The sequence below is a fragment of the Podarcis erhardii genome, assembly GCF_964252035.2.
Source record: "Podarcis erhardii genome assembly, chromosome: 5".
NCBI lineage: Eukaryota > Metazoa > Chordata > Lepidosauria > Squamata > Lacertidae > Podarcis > Podarcis erhardii.
In genome coordinates, this window is record NC_138509.1 from 50,716,635 (window position 1) to 50,743,982 (window position 27,348).

The following is a 27,348-nucleotide window of genomic DNA, read 5'->3' on the forward strand; positions in this document are numbered from 1 at the left end:
CCATCAAATTGTTCACTTATCTTTTTTCATCCAGAAAACATTGTAATGTATTATTTGCTCTGGCTACCCACTATGCGGGTGCAGATGGGATCTAGATCCAATGAAGAAGAATCTCAGAATCTCAGAACTATCTCCAAAGTGAAGAGAGAAAAAAAAGAGCACCACTTGTACAGGCAAGTGAGTGGTATGCAGTGGGTGGTAGACTGTCTAAGGTGATTTACCTAGTTAAAAATCCCTTCAGCTGATTACTGAGTGGTTTTGACCCTGGGCTTATTCACACTTACCTTTTGCCCTGCTCTTGTGTGTGATGCGCTTGGGTAACTGACATAGAAGATAGCAGATTGACTAGACCTGAGCATCTGTGGGGGAACAGTATTGCAAGGGAGTGTACATTCTTCAAAGAATTTTATAAAGAAAACTATTACAAAACAGTAGGGTGGCTTGGGAAAAGGGAAGTAGGTATGTTTCATAAAGCAGTCCTGCACAGACACCCATGCCTGATCTATCTTTTTTAAAAAGTTTATCTCACCACCCCCGCCCAACAGAAAATCTGTTCCTCCTCTTCCACCCTCCCTACTCCAGTCTATTACACATGGATGGGATGTTGCCCTTGCCCTTTTTCTGCCCTGACTATAGCTTACATCTCAAGAATTGTTTAGACTGTGATCTCTCAGATATGACAATTTTCATCAGAACCATCAGCTGGGAGACTTCCATCTGCTGTGACAGTGACATACAGAAACTCGCTGCACATATACGCTCTCACTCTCCCAGTTCAGGCATCATGATCAAACTGCAGCTTGGCCATTGGGAATGTGCTGCGGGCACACATGCTCTGCTCTACCCTTTCGTAAGCTGACCCTTTCCTCCACTCTTCTGGTTTGCAATAACCATGATTTGTTCTGACATTCAGATTGTACCTATAGTTTGTCCAACCAGCAGTAGTTTGCCTCCAAACCAGAATAAGATAATTTGAAATGGTAGTTTCTGGTTCTGGTTTACAACAAACTATGAGCCACGATTAACTACTAGTTTCCCTCACACAGTTAAAGTTACAAGGGGACGAGTGAGGACGAGTGCCCTCATGCTAGATGGCCAGCGTCTGCCGCGGGAAGCCTCCTCTTCTCTCCCATCATCTCATGGAAAGTATAATGCTTAAAGAAAGCTGCAGAGAGCAGTTTGCCAAAACAGAGAAATAGTTACCATGAATGAGGATGTGCCCCCCCATATTAACTCAATATATGTGTGTGTTTTAATTTGCATGCTGAAGGCAGCTACAAAATCAACATGGTGCAAAGCAGTTACTCTTAAGACAATGTACATGAATGTATTTATAAAATTTGGAGTTCCTTAGGAAGTATATCAGTCACCTTTGTCCAAATTGCAAAGCATAACACACCTCCAACTCTTCTTTTGATTTTTGATTTTTCTGTGCTGCCTCTTGCATAAATCAATGGGATGAAAGTGGCTTGTCCCTTCAGTCTCATTAGGTGTCTTTCTTTTGTTTGAATGCCACTTTAAATTTGTCATTCACCAAGGTGATAGCAAGCCTGGAGAATATCTTTCAAGATCCTCATGAAATGCTTAGAAGTTGACTTTCCTCCAGTTAAAGTGGAAATATTTTGCTTAAGAAAAAAGCCTATGGAGGTGCTGGTGATGTCATTTATCCAATATAGTGTCTAAGCTCCACTCTCTCTCTCACCTAGGATTGTTTTGGTTCTCCCAATGCAGACTATTTAATCTAGACTATTTAGTCTAGATGCTTGCTTTCTAGGGTAGCTAGGCTAACGTTCTGTCTCAGTGATCATAAGTACTAGGTGCAATTTTAAACCTAGTATATAGTACAAGATTCTGTCACATCATCTGCTAGAAACCCAAATGCTCAATGTCAGGACATTCTCTTTTTTGTGAAGGGGGGCGGGTCTTGAAATTGCCATGATTCTCTAATTATAAGACACAGTTCTTACATGCATATACACAGCTTTTATAAAGGCTGCAGTGAGCACTGCTTCCCTTTGCATCTGGTCCCCTGGGTGGATAGATCAGACACTTCTGTTGATGAAGCTTGTGATATTACTGGCAGTCAGGCATTGGTCAACAGCACTTTGTCAGGCAGCCAAGCAATACCCTCGGGGGCTATATAATATTAATTTTGCAAGGAACACTATAAATAACTACTTTGCTGAAAGTGATTTTAGTTGAGTAATGTGGACCAACCCTAATAGACAAAAATACAGTACAAAAATAATATAATCATGAGGATGAAATGGACTACATAGAATAGAGTTAATACACCTTATGCATGTTTACTCAGAAGTAAGTTCCCTTGTGTTCAATGGAGATTACAGCAGGCGCACAAGATTATGGCCTTACAGTCTTTTCCATGTTTCCTTCTAAGGATACCAGTGTTTTAAATAAAATAAAAAGAAGTAAGTCCTGCTTATTTTAATAGGGTGTATTCTCAGGTGTGTATTAGTATGTAGTCCAATTATTATTATTATTATTTCATTTTATATACATTATAACAATTATAACAACAGATGAAAATGAAAAGATCGAAAACAAAGCTATAAAATAGGAACACAGAAGGAACCTGCATTTGACTTGGCTTTGAGGAGTGTTCATGTTACCACCTCAGTGGAAGTGTGGCAGGGGATACAGGATCACACAGGCAAGCCCATCCATGCCAATGTCTATATGTTAAAACTGTATCAGAAGGAGTTCTAGTCATATAACAATGCATGTGTTCACATAGAGATTCTCTTTGCAATGAAGAACCATGGCCCCAATCCGCATTACTTCTTTGCTAGCGCTCTGTTTGTATACATTAGACTAGAACCCCTGTTTAGTGGGTTTGTTTGTTTGGCTTTTTGTTTTTTGTTTTTGTAAAAGTGACTAGGGTTCCTATTATGCAGTTTGAATACATGATATCAGAAGATCATGGTGTCGGTTGTCTATGTGACTCTCTGCAGCCTTCTTTTAATATGCGGAAGGGGTTATGTGAACTACATTTGGATAACTGTTCTGCCTTCAATTCCTGTTTGTATGTTCCTGAACTGTTGCATTGTATTACCTTCTCACTGGATTAGCCCTGGTGGCTGAGAAGTATGCTTCCCCTCACAATCTCTTTCTCTTTCCAGCTCTACCTGATACAGTCTTTAGCAGCTTTGCTGGCAGCATACAAATAAAATTATGTATGTATGTATGTATGTATGTATGTATGTATGTATATTTCTTTTAGAGTTCCTGTTACAGGATTTCATACCTGCTGGCATCACTGACTGCCCTTGATGTAGTTTAATAGAATATATTCTCTTTCCAACTTTGTGGATAACTTGTTTTGCTATGGATGGCTGTTAATAAAGATGTTTAAAAGCTGCTGACAGATTAATAATTGGCAATACGAGCAGCCCAAGCAGTCACATGGAGAAGGGTGAATAACCTCTCCAAGGGTAAAAGAAATTTAGATGTGGCTCTGCATTATAATGTGTAAGAATAGATGATGTTACTTTTGCCAAATGAATGTGGCGCTTGTAGCTTTTTATTTTTTAAAAAAACTACAGGTTGATACCGCTATGAGTGAAGCATTCACCTAAACTGAGTATTTGATTAGAAAGCTGTTCCACTACTGACAGACTGCTCTGATAGTTTGCCAGACATGAGATTGATGCTACACTTGTCAGAATTAATCAGACTGACACCCTGATCCTAAACACATTAGTTAGAACAAAGCCAAGTCTCTCTAAAAATCAGTAGGATGTACTTCTGTGTAACACGTTCGGCGTTAAGGATTTTCAAAACATGCTGAAATTTCAACAGGACTGATACATTTATTGTGTGATAAGTGATGTATTCCAAACTATTTCCCCATCTCCAAATTTATACAGCAAACTGCTCTGCAGTTTTTCATTTGGGGAAAGGTGCATTTTTTTTTTTTACACGAGCATATTCTGTTGCTCCCAAAGAGGAGTTTGCAGCCACTCTGCTCTTTGCTTGGCTTTCTTTTTACCCCTGCACTATTCTGAATTAAGTCGAGGTTTGACTTAGCATGCCTTCTGAATTGGAGCTTGTGGTTAAGCTTTCTTCTCACTAGCTGTGAGCTGTAGCGGAGGTTTGTGTCAGCAAAACTCTCAAACCTGTTCTCAGGTGTGCTGAGATCATCAGAGGTGTAATAGCATCCAGGCTGTAAAAATAAATCTTGCTATCTTTTAAAGTATTAATTTAAAATTATATCATTTGCTGAGACTGTTCTTTGAAGAAAATTATGTGACTTGACTGAAGGTCTCAAAATGAGATGAACAAAATACAGTGTGTGGGATGGGTAAAAAACGTTTTATTCGCCGAGGCTTGGAGAGAATCTTTGTGGTTTTTAAAATGTCATTTATTTACAATGCTTTCTTTTTTGCAATTTCTTTTCTGTTGTTTACTTTATTGCAGTGCTTCCCCCCCCCAGCTGCCTACTCCATCAATACAGTAGTTGAGATCGAGTCTAATGGTTTTCTAGAAGTGACAGTATGTCTTTCTCCTCTGTATTAAAGATAAATAAATCAGCAAATCCTCTTGAGACTCCCAACAATAACATTCCAGTATTATTATAACCCCTGAGCCTAGAAGTAGCCCTGAACTATTCTGTACCGGTTGAAAGCGGTCTGCATCCATTGTGTTTTTATGCCAGTGCTCTATGATCAGAGACACTACGGCTATTTCTAGCTCTTGCTGAATGCTGATAAAGAATCAGCTAGCTAGAAATAGTGGTGCTTATCCTTAAGGAAGTGAACTCTTCATGATGATATGCAAAGAATCTCAGTCATTCAGCTATTGACCACAAGCTATACTTAAAGAGGGGGTAGTTAACAACTTTGTTTTAAAGTAGCAGTTTTTGAGGTTGCATAATAACTACGACTGGGGACGCGGGTGGCGCTGTGGGTAAAAGCCTCAGCGCCTAGGGCTTGCCGATCGAAAGGTCAGCGGTTCGAATCCCCGCGGCGGGGTGCGCTCCCGCTGCTCGATCCCAGCGCCTGCCAACCTAGCAGTTCGAAAGCACCCCCGGGTGCAAGTAGATAAATAGGGACCGCTTACTGGCGGGAAGGTAAACGGCGTTTCCGTGTGCTGCGCTGGCTCGCCAGATGCAGCTTTGTCACGCTGGCCACGTGACCCGGAAGTGTCTCCGGACAGCGCTGGCCCCCGGCCTCTTGAGTTGGAGGCAGAGTTATGCATGTCATGCCCTGTGCCCCCTAAGTTAGCCTCCCGCCCTCAGTGCAGTGACTATCAAGTCACCAATTACAAAGTAAAGATTCAACCTCCAGTCCAGCCAGCTTCTGTAGATGGACTAGGAGGGTGCCATTTTGTCTTTTGCCTCTGGCAGCAAAATGTTTTGGACTGGCCCTGGAAGGCCCTAGAGAGATTAACTGTCAGCATCACTACTTGTTTATATAGATCATATGCCGTTTCTACTATTTTAATGTTGTTCTTATCAGTTGTGTGTAAGCCACTCTGGATTTTTTGTCTTCTGAAGAGGGAGACTAAAAGGCTTTCAGTAAATCACAATGAGGGCATTTCTCGGTAGTATAAGCACGCTTGGAAGCCTGCATCATCTTCACTTTAGGATCTGGGATTTCTTAAACTCTTAACTTCAATCTAGAGTTACTTTGTAAAAAAGTGACTTTGAACTGGATCAGCTGTACTTCATGAAAGAGGAAAAACTGGAATCCATGTTAAGCAGACTCCTTAGCAACCATCTGGAATGTGGCTGGACTGTTAGATCTTTTGACCTTTGCTCTGCCAGCCAGCTTTATCCAATAACTCAAGTAGAGAAAACAACATAGAAAATTAAGTTGGGTGCTGCAGTGGGGATGTCAGATAAAAGGAACGGAACATTCTGTCTTACAATATCTTATGAATGTAATGTGAATTATAGTGTATCAAGTATATAATATAGCTAATAATTTATTTTTTAGTCCCATCTGCTGTTCTTTGAAGAAATTAAAGTGGCTTGGCTGATAGCCTCCATGAGATGAACAAAATTTGCAGCATGTGTGAGACAAAAATTGATCAGTTCTCAGGCTATAAGAATCTTCTTCTAATTAAACCTTATTTTATTCCTGTATGCTTTAAGGTTGACAAGTGTGGGCACTTCATTATCCTTTATAGTGGGGAAAAAAATCTTGTTTTATTAGTGGAATAAGAAAGAAATTACACTTTAGAATTTTGAAGTAACGCTATTAAAATTTTTGATTGATGGAGAATGTGATATTTTACCAGTAGGTACAGGCTAAGCTGGCTTGTACAGTGCTTAGTTTTTCTTAGACTTGGAAATTGTACTGGACCAGACTCTTAACTTATTCACACTGATTCACTGTATATGTGGTTGGCTTTACACCTGGGAGAGTTGAGGTCATGTTTGAAGGAAGCAAATCACAAGCCTGGGTTCGGATGACACAACAAGCCACACTCTGGTTTATTATGGCAGTAGCAGAAGCAAGAACCTTTGAGTGGTGTTCTTCAGTTTACTGCTCCCTCATATTACGTCATAGCTTGTTTTATGCTATGAGTTATATGACATGTGAACCAGGGCCTAGGCCTGTGGAATTTTGACAAAGGTTCAGCCACCTCTCGAGATATGGTTGCCAAACTTGGCACAAGGGTTCCTGTGATGGGAATGGGTGTCTATATCGAAGTTTGGATGACGGGACCATTTGAATCAAGATGGTGGACTGAAACATATTTTTAGTGTGACTAAATCCAAATGTTTGCCTCTGTGTATTATGATTGTAGCCATTCTTGTTTAATTGGTGGCAGTGGTGGTGGGGGGTGCATTCTGAAGACCCATTTGCAAAATATGTTGCTAGGAGACAATATAGACAATCAGTCAGGTTGTGTAACCACAGCAGTGACCAAAGAAGGAATGATCGCTGGGAGGAGCACAGAAAGAAGAAATGCCATGGTACACCTGCATCAGCACGACCAGACACCTTTGTCTGCCCCAGCTGCAACAAAACATGTCTCTTCCGTATCAGTCTCTACAGCCACAGCAGGTGCTGTAACTCTCCAATGGTTTGACTTAATCCCCCAAGATGTACTTTTCCATTGTCTCTCAAGTCGGATAGATGCTAACCAGGAAGCAATATTTCAGTAAGATTTACCTTTCCACTAAGTTGCAAAGGAAGTTGTCATGGTGTAAGTCCTCTTCATGTAACTCTTGATGGCAGACATTTCTTTAGGACAATATAGCAAGACAGCATCAAGTGACTATTAAAGACTTTAGAATATTTTCATATTTAGGAACGTTGGCATGATCAGGTATGTAAACTTGATCAGGAATCATAACTCACATAGGTCTCCAATTTGCTCTAAGCAGACACACAATCTGAATTTTCTTTTACTGGAGCATACATCACAGTTCCCTGACCCCTTCATTCTTTAATTGTTAGTCTCCAAACTGTATTGGGCATGGTGATCCAGAAAAAGAAGATGAAGCTTTTGCAACATATCCTTTGGGAGACAGTGGTTTGTTTTTGTTTGCTTGCTCTTTAATTAATTCAGGAGGCCCCTTACGTCTGTGACCTGTTTTGGCTTTTGCATCATACTTACCAGATGTTTCCGTGGGATACTATTTTAAAACTTGAGATACACTAAACTAAAATCAGTATTAATCTTTTAGTGAAGCCAGATTCCTGCAGGGCTCCCTCGCTGGACCATTCAAGCGCAGTTGTGATTATGTAGCTCTTTAAAAATAAAGCACATGAAGTACAAACACAGCAACCTTCCTGCAGCCTTTGTGCTGCTCCTTCTCTCCAGCATTGCATCAAACATTTCTCCTGACTTTTTTTTTGACATGAACAGGACTAGCCCTTGCAGCAAGGACAGTTGCACTGTTTTGATGTGCTGTTTATCCTGTTCATGTTTTTCTTTTCCTCTGCAGAGATCAGAGAAGTGCACACGGAGCTCTGAGGCAGTCTTCCGTTCAATTATTGGCTCAGGCCCTAACCTACTTGGCTTCAGCAATGGTCATCTAATGCAATTGGGCCATTTTATGGGCTGCTACCACTGGAACAGGGCTAGCATGAATTTAGCTCTAGATATACAATCCAGTGGTGCAGTCTATCCTTGCACACTTGGAAGGGAGCCATGTGAGAAAGGGGAAGTAAATGTATAAGAGAATGGATAGTACCCCACTCTTAAAAAAATATGTGAAAAGCCTTATGACTCTTTTCAAGTGAGTGATTTATTGTTTAATGCATGACATTATATTTCTCTTTCCAATGATTCTAAGACTTCTCATTTAATGCTAAAGTTTGGTATCCCCCCCCCCCATTGTATTCTCTGGTAGGTTAATTTTCCCTGAGTGATAATATGAAAAGTCTGTGCCACGGTGCACACAACTTTGATATGTCTCTGGGGAGTTGCTGCTGTTTTAGATGTGTGGCCATTGTTCTTTATCTCACAGGCTTTTTTGATGATCTACACATTGACTATAATTGGAGGCAAGTGGGGATATGTATTGGGAACAGCAAGTTCGTGAAAAGATTGCACGAGTTTCATTATTTAGTGTTTATGAAGGATGCTTTAAAAAAAGATTACTAATCAGGATTAAATGCAGGATATCCACTTTCCCATCTATAATTAAAAGTAATGTTTTAAACTGGCCTCAGATTCAGCTAGTCTCTGTATCAGAAACACATCTGGTTTCCAGTTCGATATGAAATTGGTAAGTCGACTTTGCAAGCCTCTTTCCCAAAGATTTTAATTTAGAGCCTTCCATGCTATTGATTTATTCAATTCACAAGTAGTTTTGAACTCTGAATATACTGTTATCAGAAGCAGCTTACCTTTCTGTGGTTCTCTATCAATAAATTCTTCAGAGGGCAGACTGTCTGGCACCGCTGAGAATGACTTAATATCTTGGTAGCAGTATTTATGAACAGTATTGGACAGTAACATCATCAATATGTATTATTATCACCTCTAATGGCTGCATTAGAAGACATAATTAGATTCAATTCATGAAGAAAGTATTCCACCAGAGCTCATTTAAGCTTTGTAGGGGGGATGTAGAGAAACTTGGTGTGGAAGTTGATGAGGATGCAACTTTATTCTATACATGGCCCACCTCCCTTCAGCCTAAAGGTCTGCCGTCATTGTCTAATGTGATTATCCCATGCTGTGATATGCTTGGCCTGCTGTGGAATGGTGTCTGATGCCCACTTACCAGTAGAATAAAACACTGCACTGTGTACTACTGTATTCATAAGCGCTGATGACTCTTTTAGTGATGCTTGAGGATTTGGGGGGGGGCATTCCTCTCTATGCCAAGGTGACTCCCTACAACTGTGTAGAGTGCTCTTGGAGGAATCTCTGAAGGCTATTTAATGTTGCGCAGAAGGAGATGCCTTTTTTCTTTAATGGTGAAGAGAAGAAGGGATACAGGGGCAGGGGAGGAAACTGTGGCTAATCCATATCCCCTGAGACAAGTATCTGTGTGACCATAAACACTGTGATAAATGCACATTTGTAAGCAAAATAAATTAAAGCCTTTTATTTTGGAGTTTTCAGGGGAAATATTTTGCTTTTATACATTATGAAACATGATAGGAGGAATAGCCCCAATTTCTTCGGGAAATATGTATTCTAAAGGAAATACCTTAGGGAGGCAAATATTTATGGCTTCCATAGACCACTTGACCAATTCAGTCATTAAAATGCAAGAGATTCTTTATTATAGCACCTGATTTGGATAAACAATGGTAAAACATTACTGCTCCAATATTTCAGAGTTCAGACAAGTTCAGGCTTGTCTGAACTTGTAAAAGGGGCAGTTTATATGTCACAAATTCAGAAGACAATCCACATTAATATCAGCTCCTGCTTGTCATGTTGGAAAGCAGGCAGATTGTACACAGCATTCAAATGCACAAGTGGGAGTAAACTAGAGAATCCCAGTTGGTGGTATGACTAAAAGGCTAAGATGAAAAGGTGATCTAAATTAGGATCAGACTGGCAGCAAGATTACAACCTGACTCTGACCTCGCTTGTGATCTTTCTCTCAATAGAATTACTCTAATTTTGAGTGATGAATGAAGGCAATGGAGCCAGAAGGTAGTAATTAGGTATCGACAATTAAAAAAACAACGATGGTATGTAATATAAAGACCCAGTTGTCAAATGGTCTAATGTGAAACAGTATCTGCAGTGTGCTTGATGTGTGGCCTTATTCACTATAGTGTTGTTCCTTAGGCCACTTTCACATAGTTACATTAATTTAACCGTTCTGAATCTGTTCCCAATGAGGGTAGATGTAGACAGCCAGTTTTTCATGTGATATTTGTAAAATGTTTTACGTGTTAGAAATGGGTGAACAATACCAGTTATGATTTGGAAAGGCCCCGTTTTTCTAAACTTTTACTGAGAAGTCTCTCAACACTTGGAAAGGCTGAGCCTATTTGTGAACATTCCACCACCTTCCCCCTTCCCTCCTGCCATTTTCTTCCTACCCTTTGTGAAGGAAAACCAGCAGTAGGGATCTAGGAATTTGGTTTGACTCATAATTAGTGTGCCTATTCTCAACTATGGGCATTTGTTTCCCTCAGCTCCCAAAATTCACAACCATTCCTTATTTGTGGCATAATGTTGTGTTGACTACTGGCAATCTGGTTGGTGTGAAGGAAATTGCTAGCAAACACTTAAAAAGGAAAGAAAGAAACCCAGCAAGAAAAAAACACATAGGGTGATTTCAAATGGAGAAACAGCAGATAGGATTTCTATTTCTTCTGTTACTCTGCTCTACATTCTTCCCTCCCAAGGTAGCTTCTCCTTTAAAAACAAAGCACAGCAACAGGACTCAGTTACACACATTTGTGAAGAATTGTCCCTTGTATAAGAGCTCAGTTACAAACCAGTCAAGCAAAGAGGTGCTTCATATTGAACTGTTTCCAACATGGAAAACAGCTCTGTGTAGGAAGAGGCATGAAATCTTCTTTGGATTTGCTGTGTCTGACCATAACTGCAGCTGAGAAGCACTGGGAGGCAAGAACTAAGCATATGTAGCAAAACAGACATGTGTTTTGCTTATGTGCGACTTTAATATTTTTTCCTGTACAGAAGTAGATGTTATAATAAAAGTTTTTCTGTGTATAAATTTACATACAGTAGCTAAAGTAGCTAAAGTACTCCCGTGATAGACTTTAAAATGTTAGTTTTTCTTGTTTCTAATGTCATAGACGGTGAGAATATCATAGTTAAGGTTAGTTACTTCTGTCTCTCTGAACCAAATATAGCCTAATTGGGGGTCTGTGTGCAATGTGCTGACATTAGCACATTCTACAGGGTCATGGCTTGCAAGTGAATTCAACATTAGCAGGATGATGGATGCTGAGTTACCTGTATTTGCTGCAGTCTGCAATTAGATTGCAGAGGGTCTCAAAAAAGAAGAGAGACTCAAATCAGGAATATGAGGACAGTAAAATGACTTTTTATGAAGGCTTTATGTTAAAGATATCAAAATTTTGAGGTTCCATGCTTCTTTTCTTTGCATTCTGGTGCCTTCTACATTATTTTTCTTCTTCTCTTGTTCCAGTGTGAATCAGCATGGTTCCCCCCCCCCCAAAGGTGTAGATAAGATTATTTTTTAATAGTAATTCAGGCATTTGGTGAACTCAGAAAGGACCTTGGTTCCCAGCAGAAGTACCTGAGTTCTCTGGGAAAAAAAATAAATTTTGAGATTGACAGCAGCATTTCTATTTCAAATAGGTTTCTTTGATTGATTGATTGATTCACTTGAATACTTAAGGCAGCTCTTGTTCTCCATAGATAATAAGGTGCAGATTGGTATACTGGTTGGTACTTATCATGGGAAGGAGGAATTGCAAGCCTAAGTGGATTGTGCATCATGGTCCCAATCCTGATCACTCTTCCATGTCTGGCTGCTATTTAAAAAATCAGTAGGCATGTCATGTTGAATGCAACCACACATCTAGTTATGTCATGGCTCCTGTCCAGCCCACAATGACAGGGGATCTTCTTTGACAGTAAGGAAGAAATCTGTCTTCAGGCAGAAAAGAGATACAGGATCAGCAACAGGTAATGAGTCCCAGCAGCTCTTGGGCTAAATGACAGGAAATCTAAGGCTAGAAACTGGTCCAAGGTTAAGAAGTCCCAAAATCAAGGCAAGGAGTTCAGAACTGCAGAGAAATGGCAGAGTTATCCCAGCAGGTTGGCACGCCCTTCCCTGCTGAGACCAGTGAATTACCGGTACTTCTACCTTCTGCAGAAACAAAGTGTCTGGAGAAGAATGCTTTGTTGACTGGAGGAGTACTGGAGGAGGAGGAGGAAGTAGGAGGAGGTGAAAAGGACCAAAACTCATGGGCTTTAACCAGTGCTCATTTGTGAAGGCAGACTTGAATGATCACAGACCCCTTTCTATCTTCTTCTCCAAAAGTTCTCTCAGGCTGCCATCTTAAGTGTTTGATTCAGTGATTCTGCTGCTGCTGTTGTTGTAAGCCCTTTCCTGTTCCTGGGGCCTTCACAAATGTTTGACTTTGCTGCTTTCCAGAGCTATCCTTAAGTGCCTCACAATGTCTTTTCTAGGGAAGTTACTGATAGGTAGCCGTGTTGGTCTGCCATAGTCAAAACAAAACAAATTCCTTCCAGTAGCACCTTAAAGACCAACTAAGTCAGTTCTTGGTATGAGCTTTCATGTGCATGCACACTTCTTCAGATACCTGAAGAAGTATCTGAAGAAGTGTGCATGCACACGAAAGCTCATACCAAGAACTGACTTAGTTGGTCTTTAAGGTGCTACTGGAAGGAATTTGTTTTGTTTTTTCTAGGGAAGTGGTTCGAATAATATAATGGTGGAATTTATTTTGTCCATTCAGGAGAAGAAAAGTCCTGCCAGACATGCTACCTCTTCTTGTATAGTTTTTGATAGTGTGTTATGCATTCTTGGTAATTAGTCCTGTCCCCTTCCTAAAGAGTACGTACTGATGTTAGCTTCATCAAGCAAGAGTTAATCACTCTTGATTAACTGTTAGACCTGGGTGTGGGGGAACTGCAGTAGAATGACACATACACCCTCCAAGCTGTATTGTATTGAAATTAATCAAATGAACTGTGCTTTCTTTTGTAACAATTGATTGTAGACCCTTATCTGTCTTGACTCCTTCTGTTTGACATGAAAGGTACAGTTGAGATAGTCAAAAAGATGAAAACTGACACCAACCACTCATACGATGGAGATAGCCTGTTGTAAAAATGCACTGAAGAGCTTCTTTAAGTCTTGAGGAAAATACGTGTTGACATAATGATTGCTACTGCACAGTTGTGTAGAGTGGAAGAAATGTGGTTGAATCCCATGTTTGTACAGGAATGACAAGTGCAGCTGTACTTACCCTACTGGATCTAACTTGTCTATCTCAGAGTAAAAGTCACCTGCTATAGCAGCATTGGGATGGGGTGTGTGTGATTTATCTGCCTTGTTGGTTCCTGCTGTTGGTGTTGGCAAGATGTTAAAAACTAAATTGTTCAGTCATTTACTCATGTCATATGGGGTTGCTGTCTTCTCATTGGACTCTCCTTGTTCTCAGTATGAAAGATAATATGAGGTTCCTGTTGATCTGGTATGGTATTGTATTAAAAAGTGCCTGCAATGGGTAAGGATGGGTGAGTGTCAACTTGGCTGTTTCATTTTGGTAATTTCATTACAGCAGTTTGCATAAAAAAATGTCCTCACAAATATTGTCAGCATCTTAATGTGATTTTTTCCTAATAAATATATTTTTTGTATGTAGTTTTGCCTACTGTACAAATTTTTGCAAGCAGTTTTTATCTAATGTGCATTTTGCATGCTATTTTCACAAATATAGCCATTGCTATATATTCTTTCCCATAATATATGAGCTTTTGCCCACATTTCTTTTGATTGGAGAACTGCATTGGAAAATTCAGAAAAGCGTGATTTTCAAAGGTTACATCTTAGATCACATACTATTTTAGGAAGTGCAAATTTGGTAGGTTCAGGTTATAATGTGACCCAAATGGATCCCCCTCCTCCCATCCAAAGCAGTGGGGGTTTGTGAGGGTTCATCTGGGAGCAGCTTCTGATATTATATATTTTTCTGCAACTGTTTCTGGGATGCCAAGCCATGCCACACAAGACTTACCCTTATGCCTATTCACAAATCAACCCCTGTGCAGAGAATTCCAAAGGCATAGCAGCATTACCATAACTCGGGCATCTGTAGACGCCAAGGCTAAGTTGTGATTTTCATCTCAGGAGTGATTTTGAAGAGCACTCTAGTGAATGAATGCTCCATCATCAGAAGTAGGATCACCTCAAATGAATCATGACAAGATGATATTCAAACTCATCCTAAGACAAGTGGGAGGGAAATGAACACACAAAAGGTACCTGACAAACCACCTTAGTTATTTTCAACCTTATTATAGGTAAAAAGAAAAGAAAAGAGAACTGTAATCAGAATATGTTCTTTTATGAAGTGTAAGTTTGCACTTGAAATGATGCTTTGTTCAGAAAGTATTGCAAATATGGCTCACATATAATTTTTGCTTCTTTCATCAAATAAAGTCTTGTGGGATCTCCTATCACACTTCACTTTTTTCTTGTCCATGAAACCCAAGCTGCCATTGCCATCTCTATTTCTACAGCTGTGCCCTGGAGTGTGCATAGCACCATTAGAAACTATTGCATGCTGCTTAAATGTGAAAACCAGTTCAGTTGGTTATTGATCATGTATACAATTCAGTTCCATATTGCTCTTACTAGGAGTTGCTACAAAAAGTATTAACATCGAGTTCTTCATAAGCAAGATACCCAATAGTCCTGGAACCACGCATGGAATCACAGTGGTACCTCGGGTTACAAACACCTCGGGTTACTAACACTTTGGGTTACAGACTCCGCTAACCTGGAAGTAGTACCTCGGGTTAAGAACTTTGCCCCAGGATGAGAACAGAAATCATGTGGTAGTGGTGCAGCAGGAGGCCCCATTAGCTAAAGTGGTACCTCAGGTTAAGAACAGTTTCAGGTTAAGAACGGACCTCCGGAACGAATTAAGTTTGTAACCAGAGGTACCACGGTATTACTTTTCCCACTGTTTTCTAGGATCGCATTTCATGACTTCAGTGTTCTGTCCATGTGACATATTCATGCAGATGGTCAAAGCCTGCCCACAGGTTTTTTAATAGTTATTTGCTAATTGACTGGGCTTTCAGACATTATATATTACATTGTGTAAACAATGCATGGCCAAGTTAACACCGAAACAACATTTAAAATGGCCTAAGTTATTAGTGCTGATTATCTTGGATGGATACCAAAAAGGCAAGAGAGAGAAAGGAAGATGGATCTACTGTTTTGTAGTGCATGTGGCTGAGTTGTCATCCATACTTATTAACAAATCCTGACAGCTTCAAATGCCAGAGGGGGAAAGTGCTGAGCTTTTCTGCAGGGCGGGGGGCGGGGGCGCGGGAGCTCTGCTGGAGGAAGTGACCAGTGTTTTCTGTTTAGGAAGAGTGGGGGAGGACCTCCCAAACTGCATAAGACTGCTGAAAAGCTAATTGTTTTGAGAGTAACACCAGCCAGCCCTAAAGTCCCTTAAATGGGACACACACTTAGAAATTGCTGCTGCTTCTCTGCTCTGTTTATAAAGCTATTCCTCCTCTGTACTCTGTGTGAATTGAATGTGGGGCACGGCTATTAAAATCCAGTTCTAGCCTGCAGAAAGGAGTAGGAAGAAATTGGATTCATCTGTGTGTTATGCCAGCCCACTGTTATAAATTTGGATTTGGTATCCAAATTTATAACAGTGTACTGCTGGGGAAAGTTCTCGGACTGTACCTTTCAATCCCCTCTCTGAGAACATGCAACTCGCAAGTGCATTTAATGAGGATTTGCCATCCCTGGGAAGGCTCTAAATTTGGACTGCTTTCATCTTCTGTCCTTACTCTAACTCCCTTTATAACCTGGAGCAGTGATCTCTCCACAGTGAGTTCCTAGCTATGTGTAAGCCCAAAGGAGGAGAAGGCATTCTATATATTTCCATCAATTTAGGGAGTGTAGTATCGTATCCATTTTTAGCAATGTGAGCTTTTATTAGCAGTTAAGGCATTAGAAATTACAAGTCCTTATCAGAGGTTTCAGTTCTGACTGACTGACTTTTCCTGAGTAACAGAAGGCAATCCAAATTTATTTTGCCATTTGTGAACACAAATTATGTAAACACCCCCACCCAACTTCTAGGGATGCTAGGGTGACCGCTGAAGCATCTCCCCCAAGAAAAAGAGAACTGCATCACTCAGAAATGGGCTGAAAGGGGTCATAGCTTTTCATTAATTTGCACACGTTAATTTATATGTACAGTTTCACATTTATAAATGATTACTATCATTTAAATATAAAGGGAGTACATTTCACTCTAGTGTGCAAGACTGTGCCGAGGTGCCCTGTGTGCCTGCTCAGTGTGAATACAGCCTCTTTATTTGTTATTAGATTTATATTCTAGCCTTCCTCCTAAAGGAGCCAAGGATTGCCTGATTATTAATGAATGATCAGATTCTTTTGTTTCCATGTGGTGACCTGAGATGCATTTGTCTTATGATATACCCAGTACTACTTTGTTCTATATGGTTTGGTTTGTCAAACCATACTGCATTTTGGAAGGTTTTGCTAATTGTGATATTGTGATCATAACAGTCTTGTTTTCCTCATTCATTTAATGCAATACAGTATTGGGATATTTCCCACGTACATGGACTTTAATAAAACCTTATGTACTTGGATTGCTTTTTGGGAAAGGGTTTGCATGGTTTGTTTTTCTGGATAATTAAGCAGAGTATTTTGGGAAACAGAAAAATCTAACTCTCTCTTGTGTAAAACGGTTGAAACTTTTGACCATTACTAATTTTTCATTATGCAATGTTGGCAAACTTAGCATTTAAAGCTGATTTGGGATCCTGTTAACAACCACCACCACCACCACCACCCATCTGGCTGGGTATCCCCAGCCACTCTGGGCAGCTCACAGCATATAACTAAAACATCAAACATTCAAATACGGGGCTGCCTTCAGATGTCTTCAGTAGGGACATCAGTAGGGAAAGTGTTCTGCAGGGAGGGTGCCACTACTGAGAAGGCCATCTTCCTAGTTCCCTGTAACCTCACTTCTCACAGTGAAGGAATAAGCAGAAGACCCTCAGAGGAGGACCTCAGTGTCTGGGCTGAACGATGGGGGAGGAGACACTCCTTCAAGTATACTGGGCCAAGGCCATTTAGGCCTTTAAATGTCAGCACCAACACTTTGAATTGTGCCCGGGAACACACTGGGAGCCAATGAAGATCCTTTAGGACAGGCGTTATATGGTCCCGGCAGCCATTCCCAGACACCAGTTTAGCTGCCGTATTCTGGATTAGTTGTAGTTTCCAGGTCACCTTCAAAAGTAGCCCCACACAGAGCACATTGCAGTAGTCCAAGTGCGAGATAACCAGAGCATGCACCACTCTGGTGAGACAGTCTGCAGCTGGTAGGGTCTTAGCCTGCGTACCAGGTGCAGCTGGTAGACAGCTGCCCTGGACACAGAATTGACCTGCACCTCCATGGACAGCTGTGAGTCCAAAATGACTCCCAGGCTGCGCACCTGATCCTTCAGGGGCACAGTTACCCCATTCAGGACCAGGGAGTCCCCCACACCTGCCCACCCCCCATCCCCCCAAAACAGTACTTCTGTCTTGTCAGGATTCAGCTGAAAGGCCGTCAACATGGGATAAAACATCCCCTGCCACTCTTTGGAAACCATTTGGATCCATTAAGTGGCAGGGGCAGACCACCTGAATCAGTCCCACCTCCCTGCAGAGGGGAAGGGTTGCGGAGAAGACCAGTTGCTCCAGGAGGTGATCCGACCATGGCACTTCTTTTGTGTCACTTTGACTTAGTGTCAGATCACTCATGTTCATAGAGGTGAACACCAGGTTTATTCGATTGTGAGGGAAACTGTCTGGTCTTCCTTGTTACCCCAAAATATTTTTTCCCTCAGTGTTACTCTATAACATGGGTGCATAATGCTGAATTATATCAGAATCAGAAGGAAAGCTGTGGTTGGATTTACTCCATTTTACATGCTGATTTTGAATTGTATTTGAATAATAATACATATAGGCTTATTAAAAACAAATTATTTATTGCTTACAATATGGCCATGAAATAGTGATTAAGGTTGCATAAGTTGTTCAGATGCAGAGTATTCTGTAGCGGATTGGTTAGTATGCAGACTCCCTTTATAAAACGATGATGGTACAGTATATGCTAATCTGTGGGGAAACATGTTGCCCAATATGTCAAGCATAATGGGGTATGCTGTATATACTTGGTTGTTTTTTGTGTATATTCTTTAAGCCAACAAGACCAGCCATTCCAGAGCATCTTGTAACTGGAGATGACAGTGTCATCATTGTAAAGTAGCTTTGAGTTATACTGTGAAGTTATACTGTGAAGGAGGCTACTGAAGTCATCCCGCTAAGAGCCTCATAGAGATGATCTCTTGAAACGAGAAGCACTAGTGCATTAGCTCATTTGGGAAGCTAAGCTCCCAACTCATAAGAAAACATGACAAGGTTCATTTAGTCCAGCATTCTCATTTCAGACATGGCAAGCCAGATGCCTCCATCTTTCAACAAGATATAACAATTTGTATTACCTACTGAGAGGATATAGAGTGTAGTGAGGGGAATAGTGTTAGGTGACAAGGAGGAAACAATGACTTGTCCTTAGCTGTCAGCTCATTCCTCTTTCAAATCAGGAGAGTAATTGTAGCTACTTCCTCACTGGATTGCAGAATTGTTAATATAAATGTGCTGACAGATGTTCAGAACTCAATACTTTGGTAGGATAACTTTGGTAAAACAGAGGGAGGATAAAATATGGAATTCTGCAAAAGGGACGGGTAGTATTTGACATGGATAGATTGTGGAGCCTTGGATTTGAATTTCTGGATAGGGCATAGACTAACTGGTTCTCTGCTTCACTCTGATTCTGTAAGGTGGTGAGAGCTCACATTAAAAATAATTTTAATGAGTGAATGAGATATTGATAATGAAGTAGTTAGCTACTATTCATATTGTATAGAACTTTTAATATACAAAGTTCTATACAATATGAATAGTAGCTAACTGGGTGATCCCTGAAGAACTGAATTGTTAAAAATCCACTGAATTAATTAGCACTGGGCCTACTTTCTGATATGCTTGAAATCAGTTTTGCAAACAACAAGGGTGAGTTTTGTGTGGCCTTATCTTCACCAAAATTAAGATTGGGGTGGGGGAGAACTGACAGTTGCAGTTTGAATTCGTAATGATTTCTGCTTTTATAAACTAATATTATATTATAATATAATATGCAATAATATAACATGAATACCCCCACTGCTATAGATAGGCACTGGGATTTGCAGGTGACTCCAAGCCTCTGCTTGCACCACGGCTGAGTGGTGCCTCCAAAGCCATATCGCGTTCCTCTGTGGGCTGCCACTGGCATGGCAGTACATCCCTCATAATATTCTGTTCCACCAGCCACTCATGAACAAATGCACTTTTCACTTCCTTGATGTTCTATTGATTGTTGTTCTTGTTTGTTTGATTGGTTGTTGTTGCTGTTTTTCCTCTACAGTGTGCGGGTGCGACTTAGCTCAAGGTGGCTTTTTCATTAAGAATGGAGATTACCTTTGTACTGTGGATTACCAGCGGATGTACGGGACCCGATGCAATGGCTGTGGGGAGTTTGTGGAAGGAGAAGTTGTAACTGCTCTTGGGAAGACCTATCATCCTAACTGCTTTGCCTGCACTGTATGCAAGTAAGTCATCTGATGTTAGATAAACCACTTCAGGACTGCAGACAGTACCAATGCAAAGTAAGAGATGCATGTTAAAAATTACATGCATGTTAAAACATTATATAAATGGTAAATAGTGGGGGGGAGGGGTAACCTTCTCCCTAATACTATTTTCCTGCTGAAAATACTCTCTTTGTCCTCACCACTATTTGCCCCTGAAGCTGAGTGACACAGAACCAAATTATTATTATTATTATTATTATTATTATTATTATTATTATTCAATAACAATAACAGCAACAATATCATCTTTCTACTCCTGGGTTGGAAGACAATTTTAATTCATGAAAGCTCTTTTCCAGTTACTATACTGTGAAGGGTTAAGTGTGAATATAATTCTGAGTACATTGGAGCTTGGAAACTAAGCGAGAATCATTCCTGGTTAGTACTTGATTGGAAGGCTGCCTGGGAATACTTGGTGCTGTAAGCTTTTCCTTCTTATGTGAAAGGTTGTAGTTCAGTGCTGTTCCCAGGGGACCTACACTACTCTGTGACTGTTGAGAAGATTAGAAATTGCTCAAACTATGGGGCTGGTTGAGCACATCAGTTGCTGAGCATGAGCCGTCTGATCAGCACTTAGAATAATAGAATCATAGAGTTGGAAGGGACCTTAAGGATCATCTAGTCCAACTACCTGCAATGCAGGAATATGCAGCTGTCCCTTATGGGGACTGAACCTGCAACCTTGGCATTATCAGACCATGCTCTAACAAACTAAGCTTTCTTAACTTATTTAAAAGAAGCTGGATGTCCAGAATGCAAAATACTGCTAAGTGGTTGATTTTTGCATGAACATAGAAAGTCCACTGGCCCTATTTCCCAAATGAAAACCTTCATTTAGGCTAGACTTTTAAAAGAACAACCTCTTCATACTGTTCCTGTGATATATATTTTTTTGAAGCGAAACTATCAGTCAGTCTCATCTAACATCTGCTTCTCTTCCAGTGGAGGTGCATTTAGTCTTTTGGATTTTCTCCAAGTTCCTGGCTTTGCCAGTGTTGCATTTTGAACATTTTTGGCCCACATTCCTGCGAGATATTGATTTGCACCAAAGGCGGCGGCTGAAGAGAGATGAGAAAGAGACTGAAAGAATGAAACTGCACAGATAACCTTGAATTAAAATCCTTCTGTTCTTTCGTTCTCCAGACGTCCTTTCCCACCAGGAGACCGGGTTACCTTTAATGGAAGAGACTGTCTCTGTCAAATGTGTGCTCAGCCTATGTCATCCAGCCCAAAAGAACTCTCCAGTTCCAGCAGTAAGTACTCTGTAATCTTTTCCTAAACTACAAAATTGAACTCTTGGATAGCCTCCTCTCTATTTTGTACCATTTGTTCAGTCTAACCTGAGCGGTGCTGATTTGTTTCTGGGGCTGCTCAGTTCTGCATTCTGGAAATCTGAGCACTACATTTTTAACCATGCATGGAGAAGGTATTTTGTGAATTAGTCTCTTGAGCTGATCCCATGACATGTCTTTTCTCTCAAAATGCATTCTAGTCCCTAGTGCTTTTGATAATAGATGCTCCAGAGAATATACAACCTAGTTTTGCCCTGTTGGTGTAAGTGCTGCAATTCCCATTAAAAGAAAAAAGTGAAAGTGAATTTGCAATGTTTCAAGTAATGGCTACGTATAAAAAGAATTTTAGAAAGCTGAAAATGACCTGAAGTCTAGAGCGTGGTAACATAACATTTGATCTCACAGTTTCCTTATTGTGATGGAAAATTTGTATCTAATACAATATTTAATTTGATTTTCTGTACACCATGTGTTTCCCCTTCCCTTTCCCCAAAGCCATGACCTCTGGTAACGCTCAGCTTTTGGAGTACATCAACTAGACACTCTCTACAAGTGTTTTATAATAATTACTTGTATCTCCTGATATTTTGGTCATGTCAATACTTGGACTGATTGGAAAAAGAGTAAAACATTACAGGAAAGGATTAGCTCTTTTCTGTTTTCTAAGTACAAACATTTCAGCCATCCTGAATTGCCACTTGAGGTTTTTAAAATCTCTCAGTACTGCTGGCAGTTACTGGTAGTGATGGCTGATCACTCGTTTCTCACCTCTTGGTAGCTACTGTGGGGCATTTTCAAAGTCTGAATGAAATTCCAGATTTTTACAGTTGCGAAATTGGCAAATAATAACCCTATTGTAGTGTTATATGCAGTGGATATATGAGTTGTGGCTAGTTGGTTTGCTAGTTTAGGAATGCCAAAAGATCCTCAAAATCAGATTCTAAATTTTTAAATAAGAACTTCACAATTTCAGCAGTTGCACCTTTTTTTAATGTCAGCTTAGGAATTAAATTGTAAATAACTGTTGACAGTAGTTTATAAAGAAGAAACAATTTTGTGATGATTATGTTAAGAGATATAGTGGCAAAGTAAACCAGAAATCCCATCATCCAAAGAAGTATGTGAGTACATTTGTTGAGAGAGAGAGAGAGATTACACTATACACGTAAAAATTCTGGTGGTCATCTGTTGTCATTGTCGAAGGGAAGTATAAGATAATGTTAATGCCAAGTTTTGCTAAGAACACCAGATGCTAATTCTGCTAGAAAATGAAGTTGAGTAGAGTTTAAAAAGCAAACTTCAGAAAAATGGTAGCTGGCAAACATTTGTCTTCCACGTCTCTTCTCTCATGTGATGGTTCCTACTCTCCTGCTCTGACAGGTGAATTTTAATTAGTGCAAAATATTCCAGATCTTCCGCTTCATTCCAAAGCTGCAAGCCTCATCAATCTTCCCTCTCCTTTTGAAGTCATGTTTTGTAATGTAGCCCTGTTTAGAAGTAAATCTCTTTTATAGGATGTGTCTCTGTTACTTGGTTACTTGCTGTTAGGAGATTAGCAAGAAAGCTTATTTGAGATAGGTAGAGAAAGAAGGATGCTAAAAATTTTCAGTTGCCTTAGTTGTAGATTTTAGATAAAAGAGGATTATTGTATCTTCCAGTGAAATTTCTGTTGTATGTTTATGGTGATAATATTGGGTGTTTGTCTTTCCTTTTTAAAAGCATAGGTAGTTGCATATTTTAGCTGTGATGAAAGAGAAAGTTAGTTTATTTTCATACATGGCTATGACACAACTCTGTCATTCAGAACTCAGTGATATAATCAGATTGAAGGTAAAATAAATGCACCCCCATTAGTTTCTAATTCATCAATTTCAAATTCAGAGGAATGAATGAAAAAAAGGAGCAAGTGAGCTATTGAATGGAAATCCTTTCCTTCCATCGGTTTCTGACAGGAATACTGAAACTGACAAGAGACAATGCATTGAATCTTGGGAGTACAGTACTCTGAAAGTGACAACTTTTGAAAACTGTCCAGTATGGAACATAGAAACATTGGCTCAAAAGCCTTCAAAAGGTCTCTGAGGCGCTGCAAATTGATACACCTAAGGAACATTCTGCAGGGAGGGGGGATCTTGGAGTGCCCTAGGAGCGACAAAACAGGAGCAGTTTTCAGGTGCTCACAACTATGCAATTAATGATTGCATAGAGAGCAAGGACACATCTTTATGTACATAAGGTCGTCTCTTGAGTGGGAACCTTGAATAATCACATGTGCAGGACTTAGGCTGGAGATGACACAATGGCAGGGGAGAGCCCCTGCCACCTATCTGGATGGGGTACCGATGCCACAATTCCCTCATTGGGGCCCCTTAGTGGAACCTCTGCTGTCCTGCAACACCACAGCACCGAAAGGGTGAGCGGACTTTTCACCCTTTCGTTGGTTGCTTCTAAAATGAAGATCCTTTGTTCAGTTTGCCTGAAAGATAGCAGGTCTGATGTCCATGGAGATCAGTCCGGAACCTGAAATTTTAATGCCATTTAGATAGAAAATGCCAAGGTTATAGGTAATGGATTACAGTAACTGCAGAGTTACTTTATTGTGAGGCCAGAGCCAAGGGAATTGTAATGGTTTGGAACTATGGTCTCTACTCGTCAGATATAATAACATGATATTTACATAATAGCTTATAGAAAAAAATAAACATTTCCATCCAGGAGCTCACTCTTTTTCAGATCACTTTAGCTCTTGGTGTTCTCTCCCTCCCCCCCCTTCTCTCTCTCATACACACACACACACACACACACACACATGACCAAGTCAAAGGAAAATGTGGGTTCAGAATTTGCTACATTGCAAGATAACTGAAATGGTTAAAAATCCATAGAGGCACATACTGAATGAAAATGAGGAGGAGGAAAATAATTTGGGAAAGAGTACTGCTCAGGAATTTAGGGGTACACAGGTTCAATTTACTGCTCCATCCCCTCAATCTTATGAGATCTATTATAAGCATGAAGACTGTTCTAATTTTATGAAGTTAAGCTTGTTAAGAATGTATAAATGCTATACAATGGGTTCTGAAATAAAATCAAGCTGTTTGTCATGTAGTAAATGCAGAATACTTGTCTGCAGAGACTTTTTGACACTTCTTCTTTGGAATTCCTCTAACACATACATGCTTCTGTAGAAATGGCATGTTTTTTCACGATTTCTTTGTTCCTGTTGACTGTGAAAAGACCTTGATAATGAGGATGCTGCATTGTTTCTGTCCATGAGCATGAGAGCTCTGCCTTTATTTCTTTGTTTATGGAGAGAGAAGAGATCCAGCCACCACTGAACATTCTGAGTCCAAAGCTTAGTCATCTTGGTTACTGTCCCAGTTTGCACACTAATTGAAATGGAAACCGGTCTTTGTAGTGAAAGCAAAAACCAAACAAGCAAAACAGAGCTCTATTGTCTGTTCCAAAGATCAGCTCCAAAATATTACTTTAACCTGGTAACAATTTATGACTGGAATGATGCCTCTTCTTTGCCTGAAATGAAGAGTGAAAATCTTTAATACTCTGGCTCACTTCCAGACCACAACAATAGCATCTCCCTGTGTCCATATTCTCTTTGTGAACAGAGATCCCCAGACATGGAACATCAAAATTATGCTACTATGGTGCCCTCTGTATGTTGTTGGACTCCAACTCCCATCAACACCAACAAGCATGGCCAAGGATCAAGGATGATAGTGGTTGTAGTCCAGTATCTTCTGGTGCGCAGCATTTTGACTATCCCTGAACTAGAGTCTTTATTGTTCAGTCATATTGTCATGGTTTTCCACTGTTTAGAATGAAAGATTTCCTAAATCTACTAAAGATTTGAAATAGAATAGAATTTGAAAAGGAGCTGCTTTGGAAGCAAATTAGATCTTCTTGTACACTGAGAGGGATCAAAATATCATGGATCTAAGAGGTTTCTATGTGCTACAAGTGGGAAAGCTATCTCTTCTCCACCCCCCATTAGCACACTTGCTTAAAATGCATATTAAATTTACTTACAGAGTGCATTTGGTTTATTGCCTAACACCTTGAATTTACTTTAAAGATCTAGGGTTTGATTGCTCAGTACAACATTTATAAAATTGCACAATTGGCTCAGGGGTAAGTCAACACTCTCAGAATCAGGCAATAGGCCCAGTTTTATCACTCGATATGTACTCACAATTTTCCATCTTCTTGAAGACAGATTTGTTGATAGCATCCTTTGAAATCAGTTCTTTATATTTGTAGTTTGAAACAATTGCATCAATTACTATTAGATCTCCTGGGAACGAACGCAACCCTAATTGTGGTTCTACAGGTTTAGTTTTGCCAGTCATGACATATCCAGGCTCCATCTCACTCTCTTTTTTTGCCTGCCAGCCATATATAAATTATTTCTCTGCTCTCACACACACCCTTAAAAAAATGTGTGTGAGAGACAGAAAAACCTATAGCTCCCTCAGATTTATAATACTTAAGACTGCCCTGCCTTGTCCTTGTAATGCTCTTGTGTTCTCTCCACATTAAGTGTTTGTGTGCCAAAAAGGTATACTATTAAATATCTGCCAGAGAGAAACAGGTTCACCTATCATACATTAAGTGAACAAGGCATTCATAAGATGATAGGGAGCCACTGGTAAATTGCCCTGTTCAAGGCCTGGATAAGACAGACCTTGAAATCCTGCTGCGTGTTTTTTTGTCCCTGAAAGGATTAATCAAGTCCCCAGTGAGATATATCTCATACTCTTGGAGACTAAACATCAGTGGATTATTGTTCTCTATATACACAACAATGAAATTTTTCTCAGAGGAGAAGTAAAAAAGATATCTTAAATTTCAGTAAATGGCACTGTGTTAATGGTGACCTACATCCCTCCCTCCCACACACCATGCTGCTGTGCTGTATATTTATATGGGTAAAGGGATCCATGGGAACAACATTATAAGAGTGTAAGAACATAAGAAGAGCCTGCTGGATCAGGCTGACAACTCATCTAGTCTAGTATTCTGCTCTCAAGCAGAAGCCTGTGGGAAAACCACAAGCAGGACCTGAGCAACAATAGCACTCACCACTCTGCTGTTTCCAGCAACTGGTATTCAGAAGCAGAGGAGGTAGAAGGTTGCCATATCACTGTGCTTTAGTGAGAATATAATGGAATATGGTTTGCAAGTTTGGAGTGTAGCCTGCCTAATGCTTTACATGATTTATTCAAAATGAATGAATTTTCAGATGAGTATACCACACTATAAGCTGTAGTTTGTATACACAAAAGCTCATGAAGATCACCCATTGTATCTTGCTATGTTATGAATTTTTCGTATGTTATTGGTGATTTTCTGGGCTGGTTTTGCATGGTCATAACAGTGTACATGATTTATGGTGACTGTAGTAAGATCTCTCCCCACCCCCGATGTTTGTGTGTGTTGTTTTGCTGTGTTATACCAGGTTTTGCTGTGTGCAGCCCAATCTCAGGCACTCACTAGGGTTTAAATTTTGCATCCATATGCTATATATCTGTTGATACTAAGGAAATATTGTGGTACTGAAAATAAATAGATCTCTTGTTGCTGTGTTATAGTAGCCATTGCATAATCCACACTATTTATCAGTGCAAATGTATGGTTTCCAGGTCTCTCAGTTTCCTGTGTTATTACGATCCTGCACAGAGAAACTTTAAATCTTTTTATTTCAACTGGGGGTGTGTAAGTTTGCATGTATGTGTATTAGTGTCAATGTAAGTTGAAAGAACAGAGTTTAAACAAAGTGTCACTGTGTTGTAAACTGTAAGAACATAGCTTAGAAAGCCTGCAGTGAAAGTGATTATATAGGGCATGACATTTGCATATGGTGAACGTCAGTTATGATATGTCAAAATAGATTTATTTTATAAAAAGCATTTTATTGCAGGCATTGGCAAAATACAGACCAGTCAGATTAGATCCCCAAGCAATATTATCCCCTTTTTCTGACTCTGCCCTCAGCTGCTTTTTGAAATGATATGAGATATATATCTCTAGTCTCAAATATGCGTGTTCTAATCCTCCACCATCACATCTTAATATATTAAATGGCATGTAGAAACAAACAGTAAATATAAATCCAAGTTGGTTTCCCAAAAATGCCATC

General features: G+C 40.0%; 1 protein-coding gene across 35 annotated transcripts in view; it reads left to right on the forward strand.

Annotated features, from left to right (window-relative positions):
* Positions 1-27,348, forward strand: part of ABLIM1 (actin binding LIM protein 1) — a 204,450-nt gene that overhangs the window by 96,565 nt on the left and 80,537 nt on the right. For all 35 annotated transcript variants that reach the window (XM_081863702.1, XM_081863704.1, XM_081863680.1 and 32 more), the window contains 2 exons: positions 19,674-19,857; positions 21,043-21,152. In XM_081863702.1, the coding sequence (XP_081719828.1) occupies positions 19,751-19,857; positions 21,043-21,152 (217 nt within the window). In that variant the 5' untranslated portion in view covers positions 19,674-19,750. The remainder of the gene's footprint in view (positions 1-19,673; positions 19,858-21,042; positions 21,153-27,348) is intronic.